Genomic DNA, 23,461 nt, shown 5'->3' on the forward strand with positions numbered 1-23,461 from the left:
GTTTGGAGTCCATAGGAGGTTGGCCTTACCCACCATAACCAGAACCAGTTAACCATACCAATTAATTTTTAGTAACGCGTCAGTGAATTAAGTATTCACGTAAATACTATACTTACCTGACTGCGTGCGTGTTTGATGACAACTGCAGTTTCAGTCACTTAATCAACATTGGTTGTGACAATGAACGCGCAAGACCGCACGCGCCGCCAACGCTTTCGGTGAATTGAATCTCAAACGAGATAACGAAAGCTCTCTAATGATATTTTTAATAAAACTGATTTCTTTTAATTTTAAATATATTTTCCCTGAATTCGTGATTATTCGTCGTCATGCGTAGACTAAATGCGTGACAAATTTAAGATCACGCATGTGTTTCTGCCAAATGCGTGTTACATCCAAAATCACTGTGAAATGCGGGACCGTTTTCACACAAAAAGGAAAATCCGCAAACAGATTGTCCGGTGAACAAGTAGATCCACCAAGCCAGGATGTTACAACCTTGCGTTGTGTATTATCGCTCTCCTCTCATACTCGGTGAAGCTTCACACACTTCTTCAGGGGAAAAGACAGGGGAAGAGCCATGAGAGATATGACAATGCATTTCTCTATCTCTGAGAAAGTCATCCCTAACCGTCATTTCTCTGGGTAAGGGTATACAGCACGAACACTATACAACAGCGTTGGAAGTTTGAACACAAAGCAACATGCAGTTTTCTTCTGCTTTTGACGAAACGCCTAAAAGCTGTGTTTAGGCATATCCTAATGTGCTTAATATAATAGGCCTATATTGACACGTTCAGAATTAATTTGAACTTTATGATATCAAATACTTTTGGACGGTATCGCATATCCTACAAGTATAAAGTCAATTTATTCTTATTTTTATAAGCATATCAGGGGCGGATCCAGGATTTGAAAGAGGGGGATGGATTCATTTTCCCATAAACCCAAAAATGAAAGGGTGTTCGGTCTTCCCGGGAAAATTTTAATTCCCAGATGGCCGGAAATCAACATTATTGAGTAGTTGGATACGTAGTATTTCTTCCATAGATCGATGGACTGATAGGCCTGAAGAACACACTTTCGTACATAAATTATTACGACGTCGAGCCGAAACTGTTTTTAATTATATTTAATTGAATGATACCGTAGTTGTTCTAAGCCTATTTTGTCCGATCTGCCAACCTATGCCTAGGTAGGTTACTTGAAATAATTGAAATAGGCCTACGTGATTTGAAACACGGGCCGGCGGACAGCAGAGCCCCGCCAGGGTCCAGGGTCGGGGCGCCGGTTGGGCTCTGGGGGAGGGGGAGATATTCCCTGGGCGTTCTGACGACCTTAGCATTTTAAAGCTGTTTTTTTAGGGAGTGTTTATTGACAATATCAGGTACATAAACAAATATATTTTTAGTAAAGCCACGTACAATTCGAGTTTTATTGTATGTTTAATTTGAGCACCCGAACCCGAAAATAGGCTGCGGTGGTGAAGTTTTCCTAACATTCGACACTCTTTTTACCCCTCCTGTTATTACTCCTACACGCCTGATTCTTAATTAATTTGTTTAAAGGGCCAATATTTATTTTGAGTTGGGCTCACGGGCCAAAAGATAATATCTGAGTACCGATAATTAAGTAAGTCATTATGTGTTTGGTAATTTCAAATTCTACTTTTTGTTACAATACGGTATATGGTAACAAATTATGTAACTTTAAGCAAAGAATACGTACACAATTATCAATATTCTGTTCACATCCTAGTTGGTTAAAACAATAAGAAATTGCATTCGGTGTATAATAAACGTTAGTAACATAAACATTAAAAATATATATAATACACATACTTTATAAAACATAAACTGACCTAATTTTCTGATAGATAAACAAAATTAATAACATTAATTAAATGAAACATATTTAATGATATAGGCGTATTTGCTATCATCAACCGTAACACATAATTTGAAATAAAAGTAGGCGTATCGTAGAAGAGAATCACTAATGAGCATTGACCTCAAAAGTACTGTAGAAGTACAGAATTAATACTTCCGCTACTTGCCGAAGTGTTTTTTTGTGGATGCAGAAAAATATGGGTACATAGAACGACTAGAAAATAGGTGTGATATCGAAATTCCAAAAGAGGAAACATGTTATAAATATATCCTGTTTTCTTTCCTCTATTTCTTATGTAACACCGGATTTAAACTTTCAAAACGTTTCTGCAATGTGTATTTAGGCTTCATCAATACTGTATTGCGAATGCATCAATAGTCAATTAATCAATTGATTGAATAACGCTTTTGTATCATCGGCACACCTTTTTAGTGTAACCTTACAACGACTAGACAATAATTAATTGATATAGAGAAAACACAAAATAAAAAAAAATAAAAAATGTTCTCTCTCTTATAACGTATAATGAAAATAACCTGATGGAAAAAAATCAATAAGGAAACTAGAGGAACAATGCATCGAAAAAATGGGAGGGGGAAGTAGCCTGGGAATAACTCTCTAGGTAGAAAAAATCCGTGGGGAAAATTAGCAGGTGGCAAGTAGCCTCAAACCACCTCGATTTTGAGTCTACTAATTTTATAAATCTTCCCAGGCTTTTTCCAGATATAGCTAGAACTAACTTAATAATCTTATTTTTTTGATAGCAGATTATTTTTTTTAGATTTCAGTGGGTTAACTCGATTCAAAGACAAGCTTGCGTACAAACCTAACATGCACATTCATCTTCTATACAATAGGAGCCAGGTTCACACGCATGATCTTTTTAAAATTAAAAATCAAAATTTAAAAGTAGATAGACATTTTGAAAACAAGGACAAAAAAAATTTCTCCCATATTAAAGGTTAAAGGGTATTCATTTATATTGCTCAAAATACGAGAGTCTCAATGCGCAAAACAAGTGAGCAGATGTAACTGGAAAATAAAAAAAGAAAATCCAAGCCAGCACCCAAACCGCAGTATCGGGATACGCCCTCGTCGCTGAGCAGGGATCTATCAAAATGTACCCTGTCCAGCACCAGTTGAGTCTCGGCCATCCCAGGACGGTCCTACACGTTTGGAGTCCATAGGAGGTTGGCCTTACCCACCATAACCAGAACCAGTTAACCATACCAATTAATTTTTAGTAACGCGTCAGTGAATTAAGTATTCACGTAAATACTATACTTACCTGACTGCGTGCGTGTTTGATGATAACTGCAGTTTCAGTCACTTAATCAACATTGGTTGTGACAATGAACGCGCAAGACCGCACGCGCCGCCAACGCTTTCGGTGAATTGAATCTCAAACGAGATAACGAAAGCTCTCTAATGATATTTTAAATAAAACTGATTTCTTCTAATTTTAAATATATTTTCCCTGAATTCGTGATTATTCGTCGTCATGCGTAGACTAAATGTGTGACAAATTTAAGATCACGCATGTGTTTCTGCCAAATGCGTGTTACATCCAAAATCACTGTGAAATGCGGGACCGTCCCGCACGATGCCAGACGGTTGGTAACTATGAGGTTAGCATGCCTTTTGTAAGCCAGGACCCAATAGTATTTTGTTACATTTTTTCACAGAGGGTGGGGGTTCCTCCGAACCCCTTGAACCCCCACCCCCGGATCCGCCACTGCATATACTGAGGATTTGATTAGTTTTATATATGCAAAAGTAATTTTGTCATTTTCAACAATACATTGGTTGATGTTTTATTTAAGACCTTTATAAGCTCATTTAGCATAACATTAATTTTTGTTCAAAATCATGACTTTAGGCGAGTTTGTTCTGTTTAAAAAATATGAAGATCGAATTTACCTTCAAAAAATCGCAACAGATAAAGGGCGTTTTTTCCTTATGTCTTATCGTAGTTCATTTAGCAGTAAATCGGATCATGACCGACTAGCAAACTTGTTTTAACCCTGATTCGCAATTCTTTTCTAATAACAATCCCAGCACATCCCAATATTAAAAACCTATTGAGTTCTCCTCCAGTACGCTACATGATTGTTTTTCCGCCATTTATTTGAAGTCCAGAAGCATACTAAAACACAATAATCAAATTAAACAACTCTTAAACTCAAATAACCTTTCGATATCATTGGGGTAAATGAAACATGGCTCAAATACGATAATCGCTTAGTCCATCTCCTAAATTGTCTCTTTCCAACCATAGAACTCACAAAGATGGTGGTGGGGTTGCCATGTATGATCGTGATAGCCTTCAATTTCTGTAAGAGGCGATCTTAGTCTTCTTCCCTTTACACATTTTTTGTTTTATAGGATCACATTTTTAAAAGAACATTGAGGATGAACTTGCCCGAAAATTAAGAAAAAAATACGAATAAATTTAGGCTAAGGTCAAAATTCATGAGGTTTTATATAAAAAAAACCCCATCCAATCCACACCTTATTTGCAGTAGGTGCTATCATATTACTGAGTAATATCCTCACAATACAGTACAGATACTGTTGTACAATAATACGGTAATTGGCTACGTTTGTTAAGTGTGTAAAACTAAGAACAAAATAAGAATATTTTGAGCCTGAAATCGGCAAAAAAATAAGAACACTGAGCCTGGGCAAACTTTTACTGGTTCTTATAAAAAAAGTGTATTTGTGAATCCATTTTTATTGAAATTAATAGGAATCATTTAAAAAACATTGCTGCTGATACAATCATAGATCGCCCCGCATTGACCCAAACAAATTTAGTGATGAACTTGACTCTATCCTATCCACATTATCAAGAGTGAATAAAATCGTTTATATCCTTGGCGATTTTAACATTTGATATTCTCAAACATGAGTAAGTTTTGCCATTTTGTTAACTCCCTGTTTAGCGTTTAGCCTCCATTACCTTCCCCATATCCAGACCATATCGTATCACCAACCACTGCTTCCCTATTAGATAACATTATCACTAATCAGTTTGAGCGTCACAACTTAAGTGGGTTACTGTATAGTGATATTTCTGATTATTTTTAATATTACATTCTTTACTAATGGTGCAACAAGTTAAATTCTCTAATTAAGACTGCCAAAAATAATCATTTTCATAACACATTTCTTAAACATAAAAATGATAGCAAGGCAACCTTGAAGACCATTAATTCACTGCTTAAATAAATTAAAAAATCAACAATCAAATACTCAATTGTGAGGGCATAATGACCCCCAAATAATCACCAACGCATTTAACAATATTTTGTAGAAATCGGACCGTCCCTTGCTAGCAAAATTCCCCATGCCAACAAATCCTTTAAAGACTTTCTACCAAACCCAACTCCAAATTCATTTTTTTTTACCCCAGTTGATGAGGCTGAAAATATCAAAATACTTACCTCTTCTGATACCAACAAATCTCCTGGTATTGGTGTTTCAGAAAAGGACACAGTACATCCATGGCCCTCATTCATCTAACAAACAAAATTGTAACTGCATTTGAAAATCGCCATCTTACTATCGGAATTTTTATTAATCTTATCCAAAGTTTTCGACAATATTGATCACAATATTCTTTTATATAAATTATTTCGCTACTGAATTTCCGGAGCCGGCATTTAAGCTCTTCAAAAGTTATTTATTTAATCCTGCCCAGTATACCAAGTAATGTAATTCAATTTTACATTTCAGTTCAATTACTTGTAGTGTTCCTCAAGGTTCTTTACTTGGTCTCTTTTTATTTATTTTATATATCAATGACATTCATCTCTCTTCTTCAATACTCAATTTTCCTCTATGCTGATGACACTACCGTTTTTTGCTCCGATCAAAATTATTCGATACTGTTAATTCCAATCTTATTCCCATGTCCCAATAATTTGCTAAAAATAAACTATCAATTGATTATAAAAAATGTAACTTCATCCTGTTTGGAACTATACAGAAATTAAAAAATATTGACCTCTCAACCCACAAGATTTTTATTGATAACTCTGTCATCCCATCTGTTCAATCAGAAATTTTTTTAGGAGTTTAAACAACATCTTAACATGGAAAAAACATAAAACCGAGATTGAACTTAGATACTGCAGCATTGTTTGGGCCAATACATATTCCAAATTCTTAAAAAAAATAGCTATTAGGATCATAGCTGGCGTTCCACCGCCGTCTCATTTTTCCCATTTATTTTCCAAATTGGATATTCTCAAACTCACTGACATTAATTTAGTCCAAGGAAAATTTGTCTTTTCTGCTATGATTTCTATTCTTCCAAATCATTTACGCAATATTTTTATTTCCAATCACTCTATTCACAATTACACCCGATCTAGAACTCATATTCACATACCTTTCTATAAAACCAACTATTTTTAACATAATATTAGATACTCAGGCCCTACAATGATGAACAATCTCCCTTCCCCAATTTCGTAATGCTGTTTCTCTAGGAACATTTTCAAAGAAAATCAATCTACACCTAATGTAATATACTATTAAATTAGTATATCCTCGCTGATAAATCGATATATTTTGCTTTAATATGAACTTTAGTCGTTATCCATCCACCCACCCACCTATCGATCCATCCATCTATCTATCTATTTATTTCTTAATTTTTTTTATTTATTTTTTGTTTTTTATTATATTTATTTATTCATTTATTCATCTTCAATTTTATAATTTATTCACTTATTCATTTTAATTAATTAATTAATATATTTATTTATTTCTTCCCTTTCTGTTTATTTGGCTCTTCACTCATTTGCTTACTTATTTTTTTTATTGATTTTATATTTATGCTTGTTTCGACTTTTATTTCCTTTAAGGCAGGCCCATCAAAATATCTTTATCTTCTCGCATTCTTCCATAGCTTGTTTTCGTTTTTATCTTAAATCATTAAATCTTTCAAATTAAAGTAATATATATGATATAATATAAGGGTGGTGACAGTGGTAATAATGATAACTATTATCATTATTATTGTTTATTATTATCATTATTAGCTTTATCAAGTATTTATTCTAAAGTATTATCTCAAACAGTGCAATGGAAGACCTACCAGATAGTGATTTAATTCACTTTTTAGGAATCCTTTCCGCCTGTTTGTTTCGTTTTTTCTTTCACTGTACATGTTTTGATATGTAACCTGTTGTATTTTTTTGAGGCATAATAAATTGAATGAAATTAAATGAAAATTAAATTAAAATTAAATATTGTATTGCATATTTTGTGTGTTTGTACTATGAAAGTAAATAAATGTCTTTTGAAATTTTAAAATTGAAATTGAAAATCATTATTTTAATGATAAGTTTATGTTGGTTACCGTATAACATACGGCAGTAAAAAGAGTTCTGTATATNTATGTGTATGTGTGTATTATACATTGTCCATGTTTGTATAATTGTTCATGATTAAAAGCTTTGATGAATAGTAATATTTAAATGTTATACCGGTATGATGTCAAAAAATTGATTATGTTGGGTGAATTATTGCTAAATTGCGCTTCATTTGTTTTATACGAATCTAATTTCATGCCACTACTCATGAATATTTATATTTCCTATACTATATCATTCATTCAGATTAACATTACCATATATATGTACAAATATTTGAACAAACGATACTTTCGAAGAGCTCATGCCGCCTTATTCAGTTTAAAATTCAAGATTATAAGAGAACTTCAAGATAAAATTTTATTCGGGAAAAATGACTTCAATTCAAAATAACACAATATCGTGAGTTTAACAACCATGCCTAATGTAGACTCTATGGCCATAATCTATTATGTAAATGAATTACAAAGGCATACATTAACAACTAAAGTTTCTACTATTTCAATAAAGAAATTACGATATTTTATGTGGCCCTAATTTATTGTTATTTTTCAGTGACCAATAGTAGCCACTAACGTTATTTGTCCCGAAAAATTCTCTGACTAATGTTTGTTGAACCACAGATCCTATAAGTAGGATCTGTGGTTGAACAGAACACATTAGCATCAAAATCCAATTCTCTGGATTTCCGTGAGTCTACAAATGTATTTGGCGTCTGGATTTTAAATGCTGCGTTGTATTTAATATTTTGCACAGAATCGAACATGTGTGCACTGTCCCTGCCTTTATGCTGTGCCTCGATTCACATTGCAGAAGTCTTGCAGCTATTGACGGACGGCGCCCTCTCGTGCATATTGTCGTTTACGAAATATTGAGCTTCTCTAGAAATAATTACGCCTAAATTGTAGCTTACTGGTACAACTTTACTCGTACGTTTATGAGTTTGTTTTATCATTTTTTCGGACAATGCAAATTGCATTCCATACCGTAATTTAACTCAGTGATTAAAAATATCGTCAGTGGTTGCCCGGGAGTATCAGGTACAACTTGACATAAAATAGAACACTTGTTTATTGTGTCTGTATGTCATCTACTCCTTTGGGTTTCATGACTTGCGGGGACTGCGATGGTATCACCAGCTTTTTGCAAGAAAGACGGGCCCGTTGGGTGCGTAGGCCCTACACATTTTCAGATATTAGAAAGCCATTATTATAACATAAACCACCAAAAAAAAAAAACCCCAAAAAAAAAAAAACAAATTAGGCCTAGTGATAAACCAACTCAGAATAAAAATAAAAAAGACTGTCTGCTAGCTATCAATATTATCGAGTACAAAACGAGAATCTTTAAACTTATTACAAGTGTTAATCACGCTCGACAACACACCGTGCGGTAGCTCTCCTAGTGGCTCACGGGGACATGATAGCCAATTCGGATCTATGATCATCATGGGATATACAGTATTAATGTACAACAGGGAGTGATAGTTTCACTAATCACTTGGCAAAAAGTAACTTGCCATATTTGCAAGGTAATTTAAGAATAATTTATTTAGCGTACCTTTGAACATGGAAAAAATTGAGCTAGAAATTAAACGACTGCTGGGAATTTTGTAGTATATGACCGGAATCTCCAAATATTTAGAAATTTGAAAGATATTATTATTACATTTTAAAGTCGATATAATCTGTAAAAATTACATAGAAATTTATTTCTCTTCTACGAATTATGTTTAGCTCTCGGACGGGGGCCAGCTCTCTACGATTGCAGGACCTGTCCGCGCACCGCCGCCACACTGGTGGGACAAACTATAGGCCTACTTTAGGCTTTGTTACAATTATTTTGTTGCACAATTTTCGTACACCAAGTTGTATTTTGTACTACCATAATAAAATGATGTACTTACTGGGGGCATGACCCAATCCCACACTCTCGGCGGCCCTAAACTTCAATTCATATGAAAAAAGAAACATACAATGAGGAAAGGGAACTCAAATAACTATAGCTTACCTACATTCTATACATAATTCTAGCACAGTGCAATATTCATCAATAAATTAACTCCTCGTTTTCATGTCCAATTTATGCTTTAAAGAGAAATAAATTATCTATTGCTACAAGATATGCATCTCAAGTCCAGAGTTCTGTAAAATGCATGTCACGCCGCCTTCATCGTCACGTTGCGACGAAGGATTTCCTTTTTACTACTAGGTATTTCTTGTTGAATAAGCGGAACACTGCACGTAATGAAAAAACTTTCTAGAAGCCTGTCACTCCAGTTTTGTTTTATTGCTTACAGTTGTCATTTAAAAAATAAATAAATAAAAATAGGCCTATAGACCTATATAAAAATATATAGCCTAAATCAACGGTATATCCAGCTAAAACTATATTGTCACGCCAAAAAAACAAGACGCATCGGTACACGGCACACGAGTTTGTTTGCTTCGGTCTACAAAATCTCAGAAAAACGCTGTGTACTCAAAACATCAGGTTCTGGGAAACTTACTTAAACAAAAGATACTATTAATAGTATAGGCCTACATAATACAGTAAGCGTTACTTGTTGATGGCTAACTCAATGATAAAATGTAATTTTCCATAGGATTTAAAAACACTAATGAGTGTTTAATCACCAGACAATAAATAAACTGCATTACTTACCCGTTGATACATTATGCTGGTGCCACAAACGGGTCCTAACTCGAGCTAGCTGACACAAATGTAATGAAAATAGTATATAGTTACAATACTAAATTGTATGTACAGATATTGATGGTTCTCGTATTCTCTGTACTGAGTGTACATAACACTCACCAGCAACCAGTAGAACTCGTTTTAACGAAATACGTAGACAATTCGGTGACCTTTCGATACAATGGGCCTGTAGGCATACTATACTGTATTTTCGCATAGGCATAACGTGCTTATTACTTTACTTTGAAAAATGAGGGTTGTTGTCTTTTGTTGGCGCAACGGTTGTGATTCGAAATCTCAACTTGAGGTCGAGGGTTAAAACCCCCTTGTGCGATCACTTCACTTATCCTTACAAAATACACTTTTATATCTACAATCAATTTCTCTACCCAGGAATATAAATAGGTAGGCCTACCTACCGGCTTAGGAGAGTGAGTTAAAACAGATTGATACCGGAAGAGTATCAAACATAACATCCCCCACTCACAGTCTTGCCCAAACGCTGAAGAAATAGAGATGGATGGCGCCTGGCCTGTGAGCAGAGTTCAGGTTTCCGCCTTCTTTACCTCTTAAGACAATTCATGATGTATGGTACACAAAGATGAATTTTAAATTTTAACTTTAATTATTTGCGAAAACTCAATATAGGCTTAGGCCTATAACCACAAATATTTCCTCTTTCTTTCTTAATGCAATTTTAAATTATAATTAAATTTGGGTTTTTTTTCTGTTCGCATTTCTTCTGAGCCAGAACACAGTGGAACCTCCTTCTCAAATAATGTCCCAGTTATTTATGGTGCACACGATTTAGTTGTTGTAACTGTGCCTACCTACGGTATATTCACAGTCTTTATCCGAGAAGACCACCTGATCGGATCCAGAGCCTTGGTGGAGACTATCAGTTGAAACAGATATTACGCTATTACAGCATTGGTAAGGGCAGACATAGGCCTATATATAACATTCGAAAACAATATTGAGCAAATAGACATACCGGTACATAGATTTTACTTCGTTTAGGGCCTATTGGTCATTTCAAAGTAAAATATTGACAACAATAGAGCAATCATGGACCAAACTGCAATGAAGTAAATCTAAAACGTATTCATGAAGTATGATCACCTGACGTTATTCAAAAACTCAAACAATATATAGTTGAACAAAACACGTACAGTACCTTTTTCGATGTGTGTTTCGATGTATTTCTTTTAGATCTATGCAGATTGAACGGGGTCCCTATTATAGCTCCGATCCCATTGGTAATGGTCTACACCCATTCTAGCTTCACTGGGTCTGGGGAGCGGTATGGGATCTATGGATTCAATTGAATTTCTAAAATCTATAGGCGCCATATACCGCTAGAAATTACAGTTTTTATCAATGACATCTTTACCTACATTTATATAGTAGTATACTTGGTATTTTAGTTACATCTCATTGTTAAAGCTAAAAGGATCTACCCGGCCATTAAAAGTCTAGTAATATAGTTTAAAAGCAATAGAAACCTAGTGGACTCAAAATAATTCCAGTTATCTGAATACAAATATTATGGCCAAGGTTGAGGTCGATTCCACGTTATTTATTGTAATTACGTGTCATATACAGACCTGGTTAAAAAGCTGGAATTCAGTGTAAAGCTTAACACTTCAGTTCATCAAAAAACATTAATAGAACATATATGACCTACATACAATGAACCCGTAAGTATTTCAGCGGATAAATTCTTTTATAAGAGCAGCTTAGCTCAGTCGGCTAAACTGGTGGTGCCACTGTGTGTGCGCTGAACCGTGGAGATCTCTTAGGTTTAACTTGAGAGCTGAATTGCAAATTACGATAGCGTATTGTCTTTCGTTGGTCCCGTGTGCATTATGACCCATGTGCACCAGGGGTGGATCCAGCCTGCCAGAATAGGGGGGGGCGTAATCTGCGAGCGAAGCGAGCAGCCTTAGGCTGGGGCCGGGGGGGGCCGCCTAGGGCCCCCGGCGGGGTCCAGGGGCAGAGCCCTTGGTGGGTGTTTCAAGGGGTCTTCGCCCCCTTGAAGCCCAGCACATTTGAGGAATATGAGGATGTATTTAGTTGATTTTTGACTATCAAGCATGGTAGTTTTCAGTAACAAAAAAATAAAAAATAAATATGTGTTTTAAAAGAAATTTTAATATTCTACAATATCCAACAATAAAATATGTCATTAAATTAATAAAAAGAAAAAAAATGTCAAAAAATGTAAATGAAATTAATCTGAAATATATCAACAGTTGTAATTGTTAGAAAAAATAACCTACCTACATGTTCGAATCATAAAAAACGGAGCATTTTACAAGAAGTTTTTTTTAACCCTCAAGCTTAAAGTAGTTGGAGCATGGTACCAGTGAACTGCCAATTGGCAAAGATTTATTACCTTTGTTTGACCATGATCTGACCACATGTGTATACATAGTAATTAACAGAAGGTCATCTAAAAGGAGTTGGAAGAGCCATATTTTGTTAAATTTGGGTGTGAATAAATAACAGCTACCCACAGGAATGTAAACCAGTGACAAATGCAGCCTCTGTGTATTGGTTACTGGTAGGAAAAGAAGACTTATTATGTGCAGGGAGTTGTTATCAACAACTCCCTGTTATGTGTAACTTTTTTCCTTTTGGTTTTATTTATTTTTTAAATTTTATTTATTTATTTTTTATTTTTTATTTTTTTTAAATAGGGGGGGGGGGCGTACGCCCCTAAATCCGCCCCTGCGCACGTTAAAGAACGCGGTACACTTTTCGGAAAAGAAGTAGGGGATTGTCTCCCTGTGCATTGCACAATCACCACCGGAAGGACCGCACTGGAAATAAGTCTTCTTCAGACTTTCAAGGGGTTATCCTTGGTGTGTTTACACCGAATAAATCCATCCAAATCCACTATATATTGACACTCCATTGCCTATGTGTATTCAATAACGTCAACGAACTTAGGCCTATCAGAAATATGATATTGAAAGTACAACAATTGGACAATGTCAAAATTAAGTACAAACAAAACGTGATTACTCATACTTTCTTAAATACAAAGGCATTTGATGTTTGTTAAGAATATTTGTGAAACTTGGTACCCTGACACCGAGGTGGTTAGATGCTACATAATTCATGTTTAGGTTCCAAATGATGTTACTCAGCATCACAAAAGTGTTTGATAGCCAATGATAAGTCAGACCTCTACGGAAGGCCGAAATTCCTATATGCAATTTGTAAAATATTACACTGGTGCCGAATGCTTATCATGGTTCATAGGCCGGGCATTAAATTCATGAACAAATTTTAAGATCAACTGTAACACCTCTTTATGCCCGGAAATAGAACTCTTACGAAAAGATTTTTTTTTTTCTTCCATAGGGGCCTTCCCTAGGGGGCCTTACCTTGGAGGCGGATCCAGGAATTTTATTAAAAGAGACCTCAAAAAATGTATTTTTAAAATTCTTAATTCAGGTAGAAATGTTAGGGACTTTTGAATATCCTCTAATCTAAAGCGTTAGTAGTCGTTGAATTTTTGTACATTCCCTAGAGTCCAATATTAGGCCTATTATTTGGAGAGGTTAGCCAACTGCATAGCTGGATAAAAAAAAAATCAAAATAGGCATTCAATAATTAACTGTTGTATCATTGATGCTAGATTATTGGACGGAGGGCTAATGAAGGACTCGTGCATTGCTTTAATATTTATTCAATAATGTTTTCAAGTAATAGGGCATAATTCCATGAACAATATTAGGCCTACATGTACGCAAAAAAATCATAACCAACAGTTGTTTTGAAATTCAAGTTTGCCTGTGACAGAGAGCAGCTACTAATAGCAGATTTAGTAAAGTCATAGATCCTGCTGGTTTCCTTTTTTAAAGATTATACCATACTACCACAGCATGATATTATAATTTTAAGGTCATTTACCGGTTTCCCAACTTTATTCCGAAAATTAAAAGGACTGAGCAAGTCAACATGATTTATCTAGAATCAGACAGTGTCTCAAACAAACAAAATTCCGGTCATAAGTCAACGTATTATGTTTGAATTAGTTTGTTGCGATTGTCTGCCTGCAGCGTGACCACTGCTTGGGTATTTACCCAAGATCTTGGGTATTTTGACTCGGTCTTGGGTTATTGTGTATTCCGTTCAAATCCTTGGGTATTTTATTTTTACTAAGAAAATAAAATATTTTTGTCATAGAGGAAGAATTAAGAAGTAACAAAGTATATTTCAGTCCTTTCAAGTAAGCTAAACTCAACGAAGTGCACATAACACTGTTTAATTGCTATAAACATGGGTTCAGTGCCCTCCATTGATCCCCCTAGCTACACCACTGTTCATGACATACCCATATCTGTTCTGAATTCAACTGCTTTATTTAAGCTGATGCTTCTATATTTTTTCAACCAAATGGTGCCGTTAACGATTTCCATTTCCTTTAGTTTGAAAATTTGAAAGAAAATTTTCCTGTTATACACACGTTTCCACTTTGGCCTATTTTAAGTAGGCCTAAATGTTATAATTTTCAGGTATTAAATACTAATAGTAGGCCTATAGGCTTAGACTATTAATAGGCCTACTGATGATCTCTAGGTATCCGGTTCATAATAAGGAAATATATTTTAATGGACAAACAAAATCTTCATATTTATTCACGTTACCGGTTGTTTGTCTGCATTTATTCTATGTCGATCTGTTAGTTTGCGTAGACGTCGTTTGCCAGCCGTCAACAGCGGCAACTGAGAATCATATTTGAGTCGTCAGTTGTAATTTTGATCAAGTTGTTTACAATGTAGATCGTAAGCTGCATGATTTGTTTCAACTCGAACTACAACTAAAGTTTATTTTTAAAATCATTTTCCATAGTCGAAATTTAGCGATGGAGCAAGCCATTTAAAATCTATGTGGAGTGTTTATGTGGAGCGATATAGGTGGAGCAATATACCCACGTAAGTGGCATACAGTCCAGGCTGTCTCCTAGTGTTATACTATATATAGCTTAAACGCATTTTAATGCATTTAACATAATAAATAAATCGGAATGAAGAGATCTCACCATAGACCTATTGTACACTGACCGTATAACCCCACTGACTAGATCCTAACTAATTCAAATAGCAGGCTGGCAGTAGTTCGGATTTACAATTACAACCACAGTGTTCTAATTTCATCATCAATCCATTTTCACCTTACATCATAGCGTTTCTGTAAATATTGTAGGTAGATTATTTGTCAGAGACAGCTGATCTTCAATACTTTCTGGGTCCACCTGTTGTTTCTTTGACCTCTTTATGGCTTCTCGAAGTGCTTTCTGGACAGGAAAGTGGGTTGGCAATCGTAGTAAATAACCGAGCCACTCAATAGAGAAAACGTTTAACTTAAGAAAATATATCTTTATGTAAGAGTACATGAGGACTATACGTACAGTACATTACGATTTTATTGATATATAATAAATACTATAACTAAATTGCAATAGGCGGGTAAGAAATGCACTGTATTCTTCTACGATGATACAGGGTTACCGATATCTAATGGATAAGCTTATTCTTCCATGTGATAGGCCTACTTAATGAACGAAAAAGAAAAAAACAATAACTAAAATTGTATTTGAAATAGGCACACCGTGTTATCCCAATTGAGACAGATAACTGACAGGGTTTTAGCAAGAAGGCATATAGCACGGCAACCTATGGATATGATACCTTATAAGGCCTCCGATGTTTTCTTTAAACCCTGTTATCAGCAGGGCCGTGGAAGAATACATAAACATGAAATGTTCGGAATGTTCACTCTTTATTTGCCACAAGTTGGCTAAAGAAATGGCAGTATACAGAACTGGAGACCTGGTCCATTGGTCTGCAAAACCAACAAAAAGAATATTTTCCCTCCATTTTCCATTACTAGGCAACAGCTATACCTCACATTTTTAAAAATGGGTTTAAATTATGCAATTTCATGCATAAAATGAGTCCATTAAAAAAATGGGTCCAGTTTTCTCATATTTAGGCTAAAATTAGTAAAATTTTAAGAAAATGGGTCCTGATTTTTCATATTTTTGCGTAAAAATGGGTAAACTTTTAAGCAAATCGGTCCACATTTAATTTGAATTTTACGCGTAAAGTGGGTCCACCCTGGTATTGTCCCGCACTATTTGAAAATCTTGGCTACGGCATTGGGTATACTATTCATGTTTATTAAAATGAAATAAATCACTTAATTCAAAACCTACATGTATTGAGAAAACACTTGCTAACAGAAAAATCAATAAAAGCAAACGTTCAACACTTTGAGGGGGGTGCATTAATGTGAACTAATAATAGCACATCAGTGTGTCATAGGTCAATGTGTAAACACCAGGTCAGTGTAACACGTTACACTCTCAACGTGTTACATTGGCTTGGTGCAAAAAGTTCATAGTGGGAAATTGGTTAATTTTAATTGTTTCACAGTGTGATTAATCTGTTTCTGTTGATTATATTTTACTTCTGTAACTTTTTTTTTGTAAGAATCTTAAATCTTAATATAATTAACGATGTGTATTTTACCCATGACAACCGATGGGGTGACCATGCCATACATGGAGAAAAAACCATTTGACTATAGAAAGCATAAGAGGATCCTCCAATATAACATGACAAGCGTGTGCTCTCCCCATAATTCCAAAACTTAAACGCAGATAACACACTATGAAAACAAAGTTTTAAATGTGACTTTCTACAAAAACTGCATTATTTTAATTTTAAACGCATTCATTGGTGACATACTTATACAAAAATACATAGGGTTTTTATATTTAAAAAAATAAGTAATTACAGGTCTTACCGTGTTATTAGTGCGTACTTACTCGGTTAGCAGTAAAATCTCGATTCTAAGAATTTCCAATATTTTTGAACACTTGCGCTCAAGAGACTGATAAGACGGAAGTGACAGTTTGTGCTGTGTTGATAGTAAAGTCAGATGTTTGTTAATCCTATCAGACTCGAGCTGACTACTACTAAAGCATAGGCCTACCCCATTCGTCAAAGAGGTATGCACTGCACAATCGACCCCTCTCTGCGTATTGTATTGAGCTTGGTTCTAATCTAATTTTTTTCTAGGGTATATTGCAAACATAATTATATGCATAATATATTGAAATTAAAATGAATGTGTCGTGTGGGGTGCTAAAAATCGGGGCTAACATCTTAGTACATAAACCTCACAACTGATCATTTCTTTATGATTGCCAACAAACCATGCAACTAGAGGACATAACCTAATCTCCTTTCGTAGTGGTTCATTTGATTATTGTATACACTTTAAGAAAAAAAAAACAGTAAAATTTTGCCCAGGCTCAGTACTCTTTATTTGGCCTATTACAGCAGTTTTTTTACTGTACTGAATTAGAGGGTAGTCACACATACTGGACATAAGGTACAGAAAAGATTTGTCAGTTTTTCTCTTATAAAAAATTAAACCTCATTTGACGTACATTTTGACTCAGCCTCAATTTGTTCTTATTTTGTTCTTAATTATTAAGCGATTTCAGCCTCATAAATAAAAGTGTATTCTTCTATTTTGAGTGTGGGTCAAAACGCCGCGCATATTTATATACCTCATAGAGTGTTAATTCAATTTGCTGTGTTCTATATGTTATAGAGCTATGCCATTGGAACAGCGCACAAGCCTGCACAACAATTCCAAAACAGACCCATTCATCCTTTCAAATGGTTGCACTTGCTTTAGCGTATGCGAATTGTTTGTCTAATCTTGACTTGCTAAACCAATTAAACGTTGAAATCTATCGAGGGTGCATTGATAAATAAAAACAAAAACTACTCAAACAAGGATGTAAAATGTCCACAACATCATTATGTTGAGTACCTCTTAGATAATGTATCTTTAACATATCCAAAATGAAATACTATTTCCGATAGTGCACGTTTTTTTTCAGATGAGACGTTTGTTAAGCCGCTGGTCCCTGGTCCCAAAATGGCCATGTGCAAGTCAACGCAGTACACTCTTCAGAAAAGTAGGGGAATTGCCTCCAGGTATACCGCCCAGTTCACCACCAGAAGGACACCACAAGAAACAAGTCTTCGGATAATAAATAAGTCATAGTATTTAGAAAAGGACAAATGATATATGTGAAATATTTAAAAAACAAGGATTATTGTATACATACTTTGAGACTTGCTTTATCAGCATATTAAGATGTACATACATATTGTCTTTAAACCCATGATGTCCAGTATTGTAGCATAATGGAAACCGATAATGATTTAAACATCATGGATACATTAAGAGTAAACTTGACAGCAACATAATAAAGAGTATAACAGCCAAAGCGATCACCTCAATGCAGAATAATTTTAACGGTAATAATGGCTATAATAATAATACAAATGTATTTGCTAATGTTCTCATTTCAAGTCAAATACTGCTCAATGCATTTACAATTTGAATTACAAAATTCTTTTGTTCACAAAAATGATAGACCTTATCAGTTTATGCCGTAACACGCAAAAGTAGGCTACGAAATATATATATATACAGTACTTTCTCTAATAAAAGGCTTAATGACAATTACGGAGTGTGGTGTAAAAATATAAACTATAAAAATGTGGAAGGGCCTTGACATAAGGTATATTTGTCAGAAGAATGCATATGGGAGTCATTTATTAGAAGAGATACTTCTGGTTTTTATGGTTCTATGGTCAACTTATTAAACAACTACGGTAATCTGCGTTTTCATTGCGTTGATCCCATTGGCTAGTTTCTAACTTATTTTAAACTTCTAAGCCATGTTAATGCGGAATAATCGTTGGAATTATTGAACTCCCAGTTCCATCCGTGCACACGCGGACAGATTTATCCCAAATTATATGATGTCAGAGCGAGAAAAAAAGATAAAATTGCTATTCAAATCGGTTTGTGTTAATCGGCATTGATAACAGCCTAAAAGTTGTGTTTCTTTTAATTATGTCTAATTTTGCAGTTAAAGTAAGAGTCTATATGAATAGTTTGTTCCGAACAAAGACAGATTAATAGTCAAACGAAAATGCGTAAATTTTAGACAGAATTGTACTTTTTTACAAACCCTTCACAATAGTTGCTAACATACATAAGAACAAGAAGGTATGATGGTATGATAACTTCCTCTATTTTAATGTAAATGTCCCCACTCCTATGTAGCCTACAGTTTTTAATGTTAATTATGTTTTAAAATATGTTTATGCTCTTTTAGTCTCTTATAAGTAGGCCTTACTTACTTTATGTAATATTATTTACAATATGGCCTCATGTACGAATAAAGTGGAATCTTTAAATAAATCCTGAATACAATCAACTAGAGCAGTCACTCCAGACGGTGATTTGTATATAAATACCAATAATACTATGTGTCTACACTGAAAACGTAGGTAAAACAACACATGGAAGACAGGGACGGACCCAGCCTGGTAAGAAAGTGGGGGAGTAAATGTGAGAGACTCAGGGAAGCAGGTAAGAACCCCTTCTATAGGGGTACAAGGGGTGAATTGCCCTCTAGCACCTTCATTAATTTCAATTTATTTGATTGATTTTTACTATTCAGTATTGTAATTTTCTGTTAAGGTTTAAACAGTTTATTTTTTCAAAAAATAGAGGGGGCGAGGGGGAGTACGCCCCCCCCCCCTCTAAATCCGCCACTGAACGAATGCTAAGAGGTGCCGGTCAATACAGTGGCACGATATGTAAGAGAAACGGCCGGTAACAGCATGGAGGAGTGTTTCGCTCCCCACACCACCTCACCCTGTGAATTCGGCCTACTCTGTACGTAACATTCATGTTATCGTTCCTAAATCATTTTCATGGCCATAATTAACTTGGCTGTTAGTCAATTTAAAGATTTCGTAATCTGTAAATCAGCGAAAACAGAATTGTTTTAATGCAGTGTCATTTGAAATTGATGATTTAATTATTTAAAGAGGCATTCAAGGTAAGACATAAACAAGTACAACGAAAGAGACAGTGTTTATTTATTTTTTTTTTATTGTTAATGGGGACTTCGTTGAAAATGTTTTTAATGGGTTTTCCAGATTCCACCACAGAGAAAAATGACTAAAAAACAGAATCAATAATTTGTTCGAGGAGATTGGCCAGCGGGTGCCCTTTTAAGAGATTTTAAATATTATTAGCACCCTCAGAGCGAGACTTAATATTTATTCCCGATATTATGCCCAACAAAGCTTAGCTGACGTTTCTCGATGTCTTCAACCAAGGAGGTATTAACCTTCAACCTTCAACCACAAGTCTGTCCTCGCCTGATTGTAGCAACTTTTTCTACACTAGCAGATTTCTCTGCTATAAACATTACCGCAAGACGGTTTAGAGTTTGTCCCATTATTTTTATTATTATTATGACGTATTTAAAAAATATTTCTTTTGGAGATCTCACCCATGAGGACGTTCATATTGATTCTTATATATAAGCACTCTAGTATTTTGTTATTATTATTACGGTACCTCCTTATGTCTTCACCCCTGTCTGTAATGTCAGCAAGATTACGCAAACACTAAGGAACTCATCATCACACAATTAGAAAGAGATGATTAACTTTTGGAAAGAACGTGTCAAAGAACAAGGTCAAGGTCATGGAAATTCGACCCCCCCCCTCCTTGAACTTACCCTCGAGCATAAAACAAAATAATGGAATCGCCCATACACGGCCTGCATTATTGTTCGGCATCCAGGCACAGGGCGGAGTTATGACTGTTCTACTTTGCAATGCGTCGAGAACTAACCATGGAGGAAGAAAATGTATTTTATAATTTTATATAAAATAATTTATATAAATAATATTTTCTTCCTCCATGAACTAACGTTGTTATACGCATGTGAAAAAGAGTGTGAAATCAGTTGTTTCTAATCAGATTCAGTATATTACATTGGGTATGGAGCAACCTCTTACGTAAGGCCGTTTGAGAAAACCTATTGTCTCCATCGTCTTAGATAAGAGTTCAAACCATGTTTTTTTTTTTTTGGTGTGCTTTAAATACTTAATGTGCACTTTGCCGGATTTGTGAACATTTTTGGCTATGTTAAACCGGCTCAAGTAAATTGTTGACAATGGTTATAAAATGTGCCATTTAATCTTATACCTAATACATACAGGGCAAGACTGAAAGCCCAGGGGAACGTAGTGCCCCCAATGTAGGGTTTAGAAGGCCCATGAATCCATTAATATAATAAAAACTCATGTCAAATACAACTCCGTTTTCTATAGGAACTATGTCGAGAGGTTTTAAGAACTTTCCCACTTAAACCTTATTTTGAAACTGTAGGCCTAACAAGCTGTAATGCCATTGGATTCGAACCGAAATATCGGACCGCGTTCCCAATGCACTGATAACGTCCCTATTCTTACACACTGATCCAATTACATGATAGGTTCGGTAGGCTTTCCGATCTGTGAATTCGGATTTTGTGTAAATGTACATGTATAGACAAACTGAAGCTGTTTTTATTTTTTTGGCTCTGTTTGTGAGAACGATATATTTATTGAAAAGAATGATGGATGCCATTGAACTTAGCATTCATACGCAAAGGTCCGTAACTCATTGTAGGCTGCATAATATATCAATCCATATATCATTATTTTGTTGAACCTTCAATAAGTGGTACACGAATTCTGCTTTTGCAGCTTGTCTCATACAGTGAAAAAAGTCACCTCTCATTCTAAGTACTTACACGTCCCTTGAGTCACATTGACGCGGCTTATTCTCTTCCAAAGATAGACCTAGCTTATGTTCAAAATTTATTACATTATAGAAGGTACTGTACCCCGTACACCATAACATGATATTCATAAATCTGAAATATAAGCTATGGATCGGTATGAGAATAACCAAACTCCGTATGTCAAAACTCGTTTCTCATTATATTTAAGAAATTAATTTGAAGATTAATAGATAACTTTCATTTATATCACAGTGCATTTATCCGTTATCATTATCAAACCCTGATAATAATAATAATAATAATAATAATAACAATAACAATAACAATAATAATAATAATAATAATAATAATAAATATTATTATTATTATTATTATTATTATTATTATTATTATTATTACCGCTGTCGGTTTCTTAGCAGAATTATGCAAAAATTAATGAATGCTTTGAAGGAGGAAAAATAATTTGAGGGTAAAAATGTCAAAGGTCAAGGTCTGTGAATATTATTGTGAGGGAAAAAATCATTTGAGAGGTAAAAAATGCCAAAGGTCAAGTTCAGGGTAAGTTAAAAGACGACAATAATCGGGCGAAAGTAAGAAATTAGGCCTATTCGCATTGGAATCTCTTTGCAAATCTAAGGAGGTATTTTTGAATCTATCTGCCCATATCAATTTGAAAATAATATGTGGTTTGTTGAAAGCCAAATAAGGCAGAAGATTCACTTATAAGGCAGAACATTCACTTATAAGGCAGAACATTCACTTATAAGGCAGAACATTCACTTATAAGGCAGAACATTCACTTATAAGGCAGAACATTCACCCATTACAAATCACATACTGTATTTAATGTCACACTTTTTCACGAAAATGCAGTTTAAGAAAAGAGGTATAAAAATACCACCTTGGTTTAAGTAGCCTATTGTACACAATCGTGTGTCCATAAGAACTACCTTAAAAATAATTACTGTGGTACGAAATATGTTGGAAATTATCAGCTCCAGTGATTTGAGATGGATGAACAATTAATAGTTTATATGTAGGCCTACAGATGTACAGATGTAAAGGACATAAAAAGTTACAACTTTATGTCCCTAACTACACACACAAAAATGTAAAAATTTAAATAGAATAAGGGGCGAATCCAGGATTTGAAAGAGGGTGGTTCAAAACGTTTACAAAAATACCCAAAATGAAAGGGGGCGGGGTCCTCCCCATGAAAAATTTCCCCTTGAATCCGCCACTCTATGACTAACGCTTAGGTGACCTAGGGTTTTAAAACAAATACCGTATATACTCGCGTATAATAGGACGAGGCTTAAAATAGCAAATTACGATCGAAAAAAAAGGGTCGTCTTAAGGCCAACTCAGACAGCGTCGGCCGACGCAGCCCGACGCGATTTGTTGTCGCGTCGGGTCTGTGTAAGTTGAACGCAGACGCGATGGTGTGCGTCGGGGGCAGTCGCGTAGTAGAATATTAAACGTGTTTAATATTTCTCACGACGGCTAAAGACGGTCCCCGACGATAAATCGGGTCGGGCTGCGTCGGCCGACGCTGTCTGAGTTGGCCTTTATACGCACGACATTCAGATTTTAGATTTTTATAATCATGTTCGTCTTATGTACGGATCGTCCGTAACACGCGAACTTACTACTGTATAATGAAGCAAATGCTGTATGAATGAAAGCAATTTTAAATACAGGAAAATACGATTTTGATGGTGAAGATTTAAAAACTCATAAAATGATATTATTTGGAAGATAACCCTTGCATTTGGCTCCATTTATC

At 35.0% G+C, this 23,461-nt stretch overlaps 1 protein-coding gene across 4 annotated transcripts in view; it reads right to left on the reverse strand.

The window, feature by feature from the left end:
- Positions 1-23,461, reverse strand: part of LOC117104265 (aminopeptidase N-like) — a 48,128-nt gene that overhangs the window by 20,553 nt on the left and 4,114 nt on the right. The window contains exons 1-2 of one of the 4 annotated variants that reach the window (XM_033245003.1): positions 9,939-9,965; positions 5,337-5,411 (exon numbers count right to left, since the gene is read on the reverse strand). The exons of 1 other annotated variant lie outside the window; for it this stretch is intronic. In XM_033245003.1, the coding sequence (XP_033100894.1) occupies positions 5,337-5,411; positions 9,939-9,950 (87 nt within the window). In that variant the 5' untranslated portion in view covers positions 9,951-9,965. Of the gene's footprint in view, positions 1-5,336; positions 5,412-9,938; positions 10,078-16,796; positions 16,905-23,461 lie in introns of those variants that run through there. 2 more of the 4 variants (XM_033245006.1, XM_033245005.1) reach the window with 2 other exon arrangements.

The sequence above is a fragment of the Anneissia japonica genome, unplaced genomic scaffold (assembly GCF_011630105.1).
Source record: "Anneissia japonica isolate Jap-2015-1 unplaced genomic scaffold, ASM1163010v1 scaffold5280_len750649_cov202, whole genome shotgun sequence".
NCBI lineage: Eukaryota > Metazoa > Echinodermata > Crinoidea > Comatulida > Comatulidae > Anneissia > Anneissia japonica.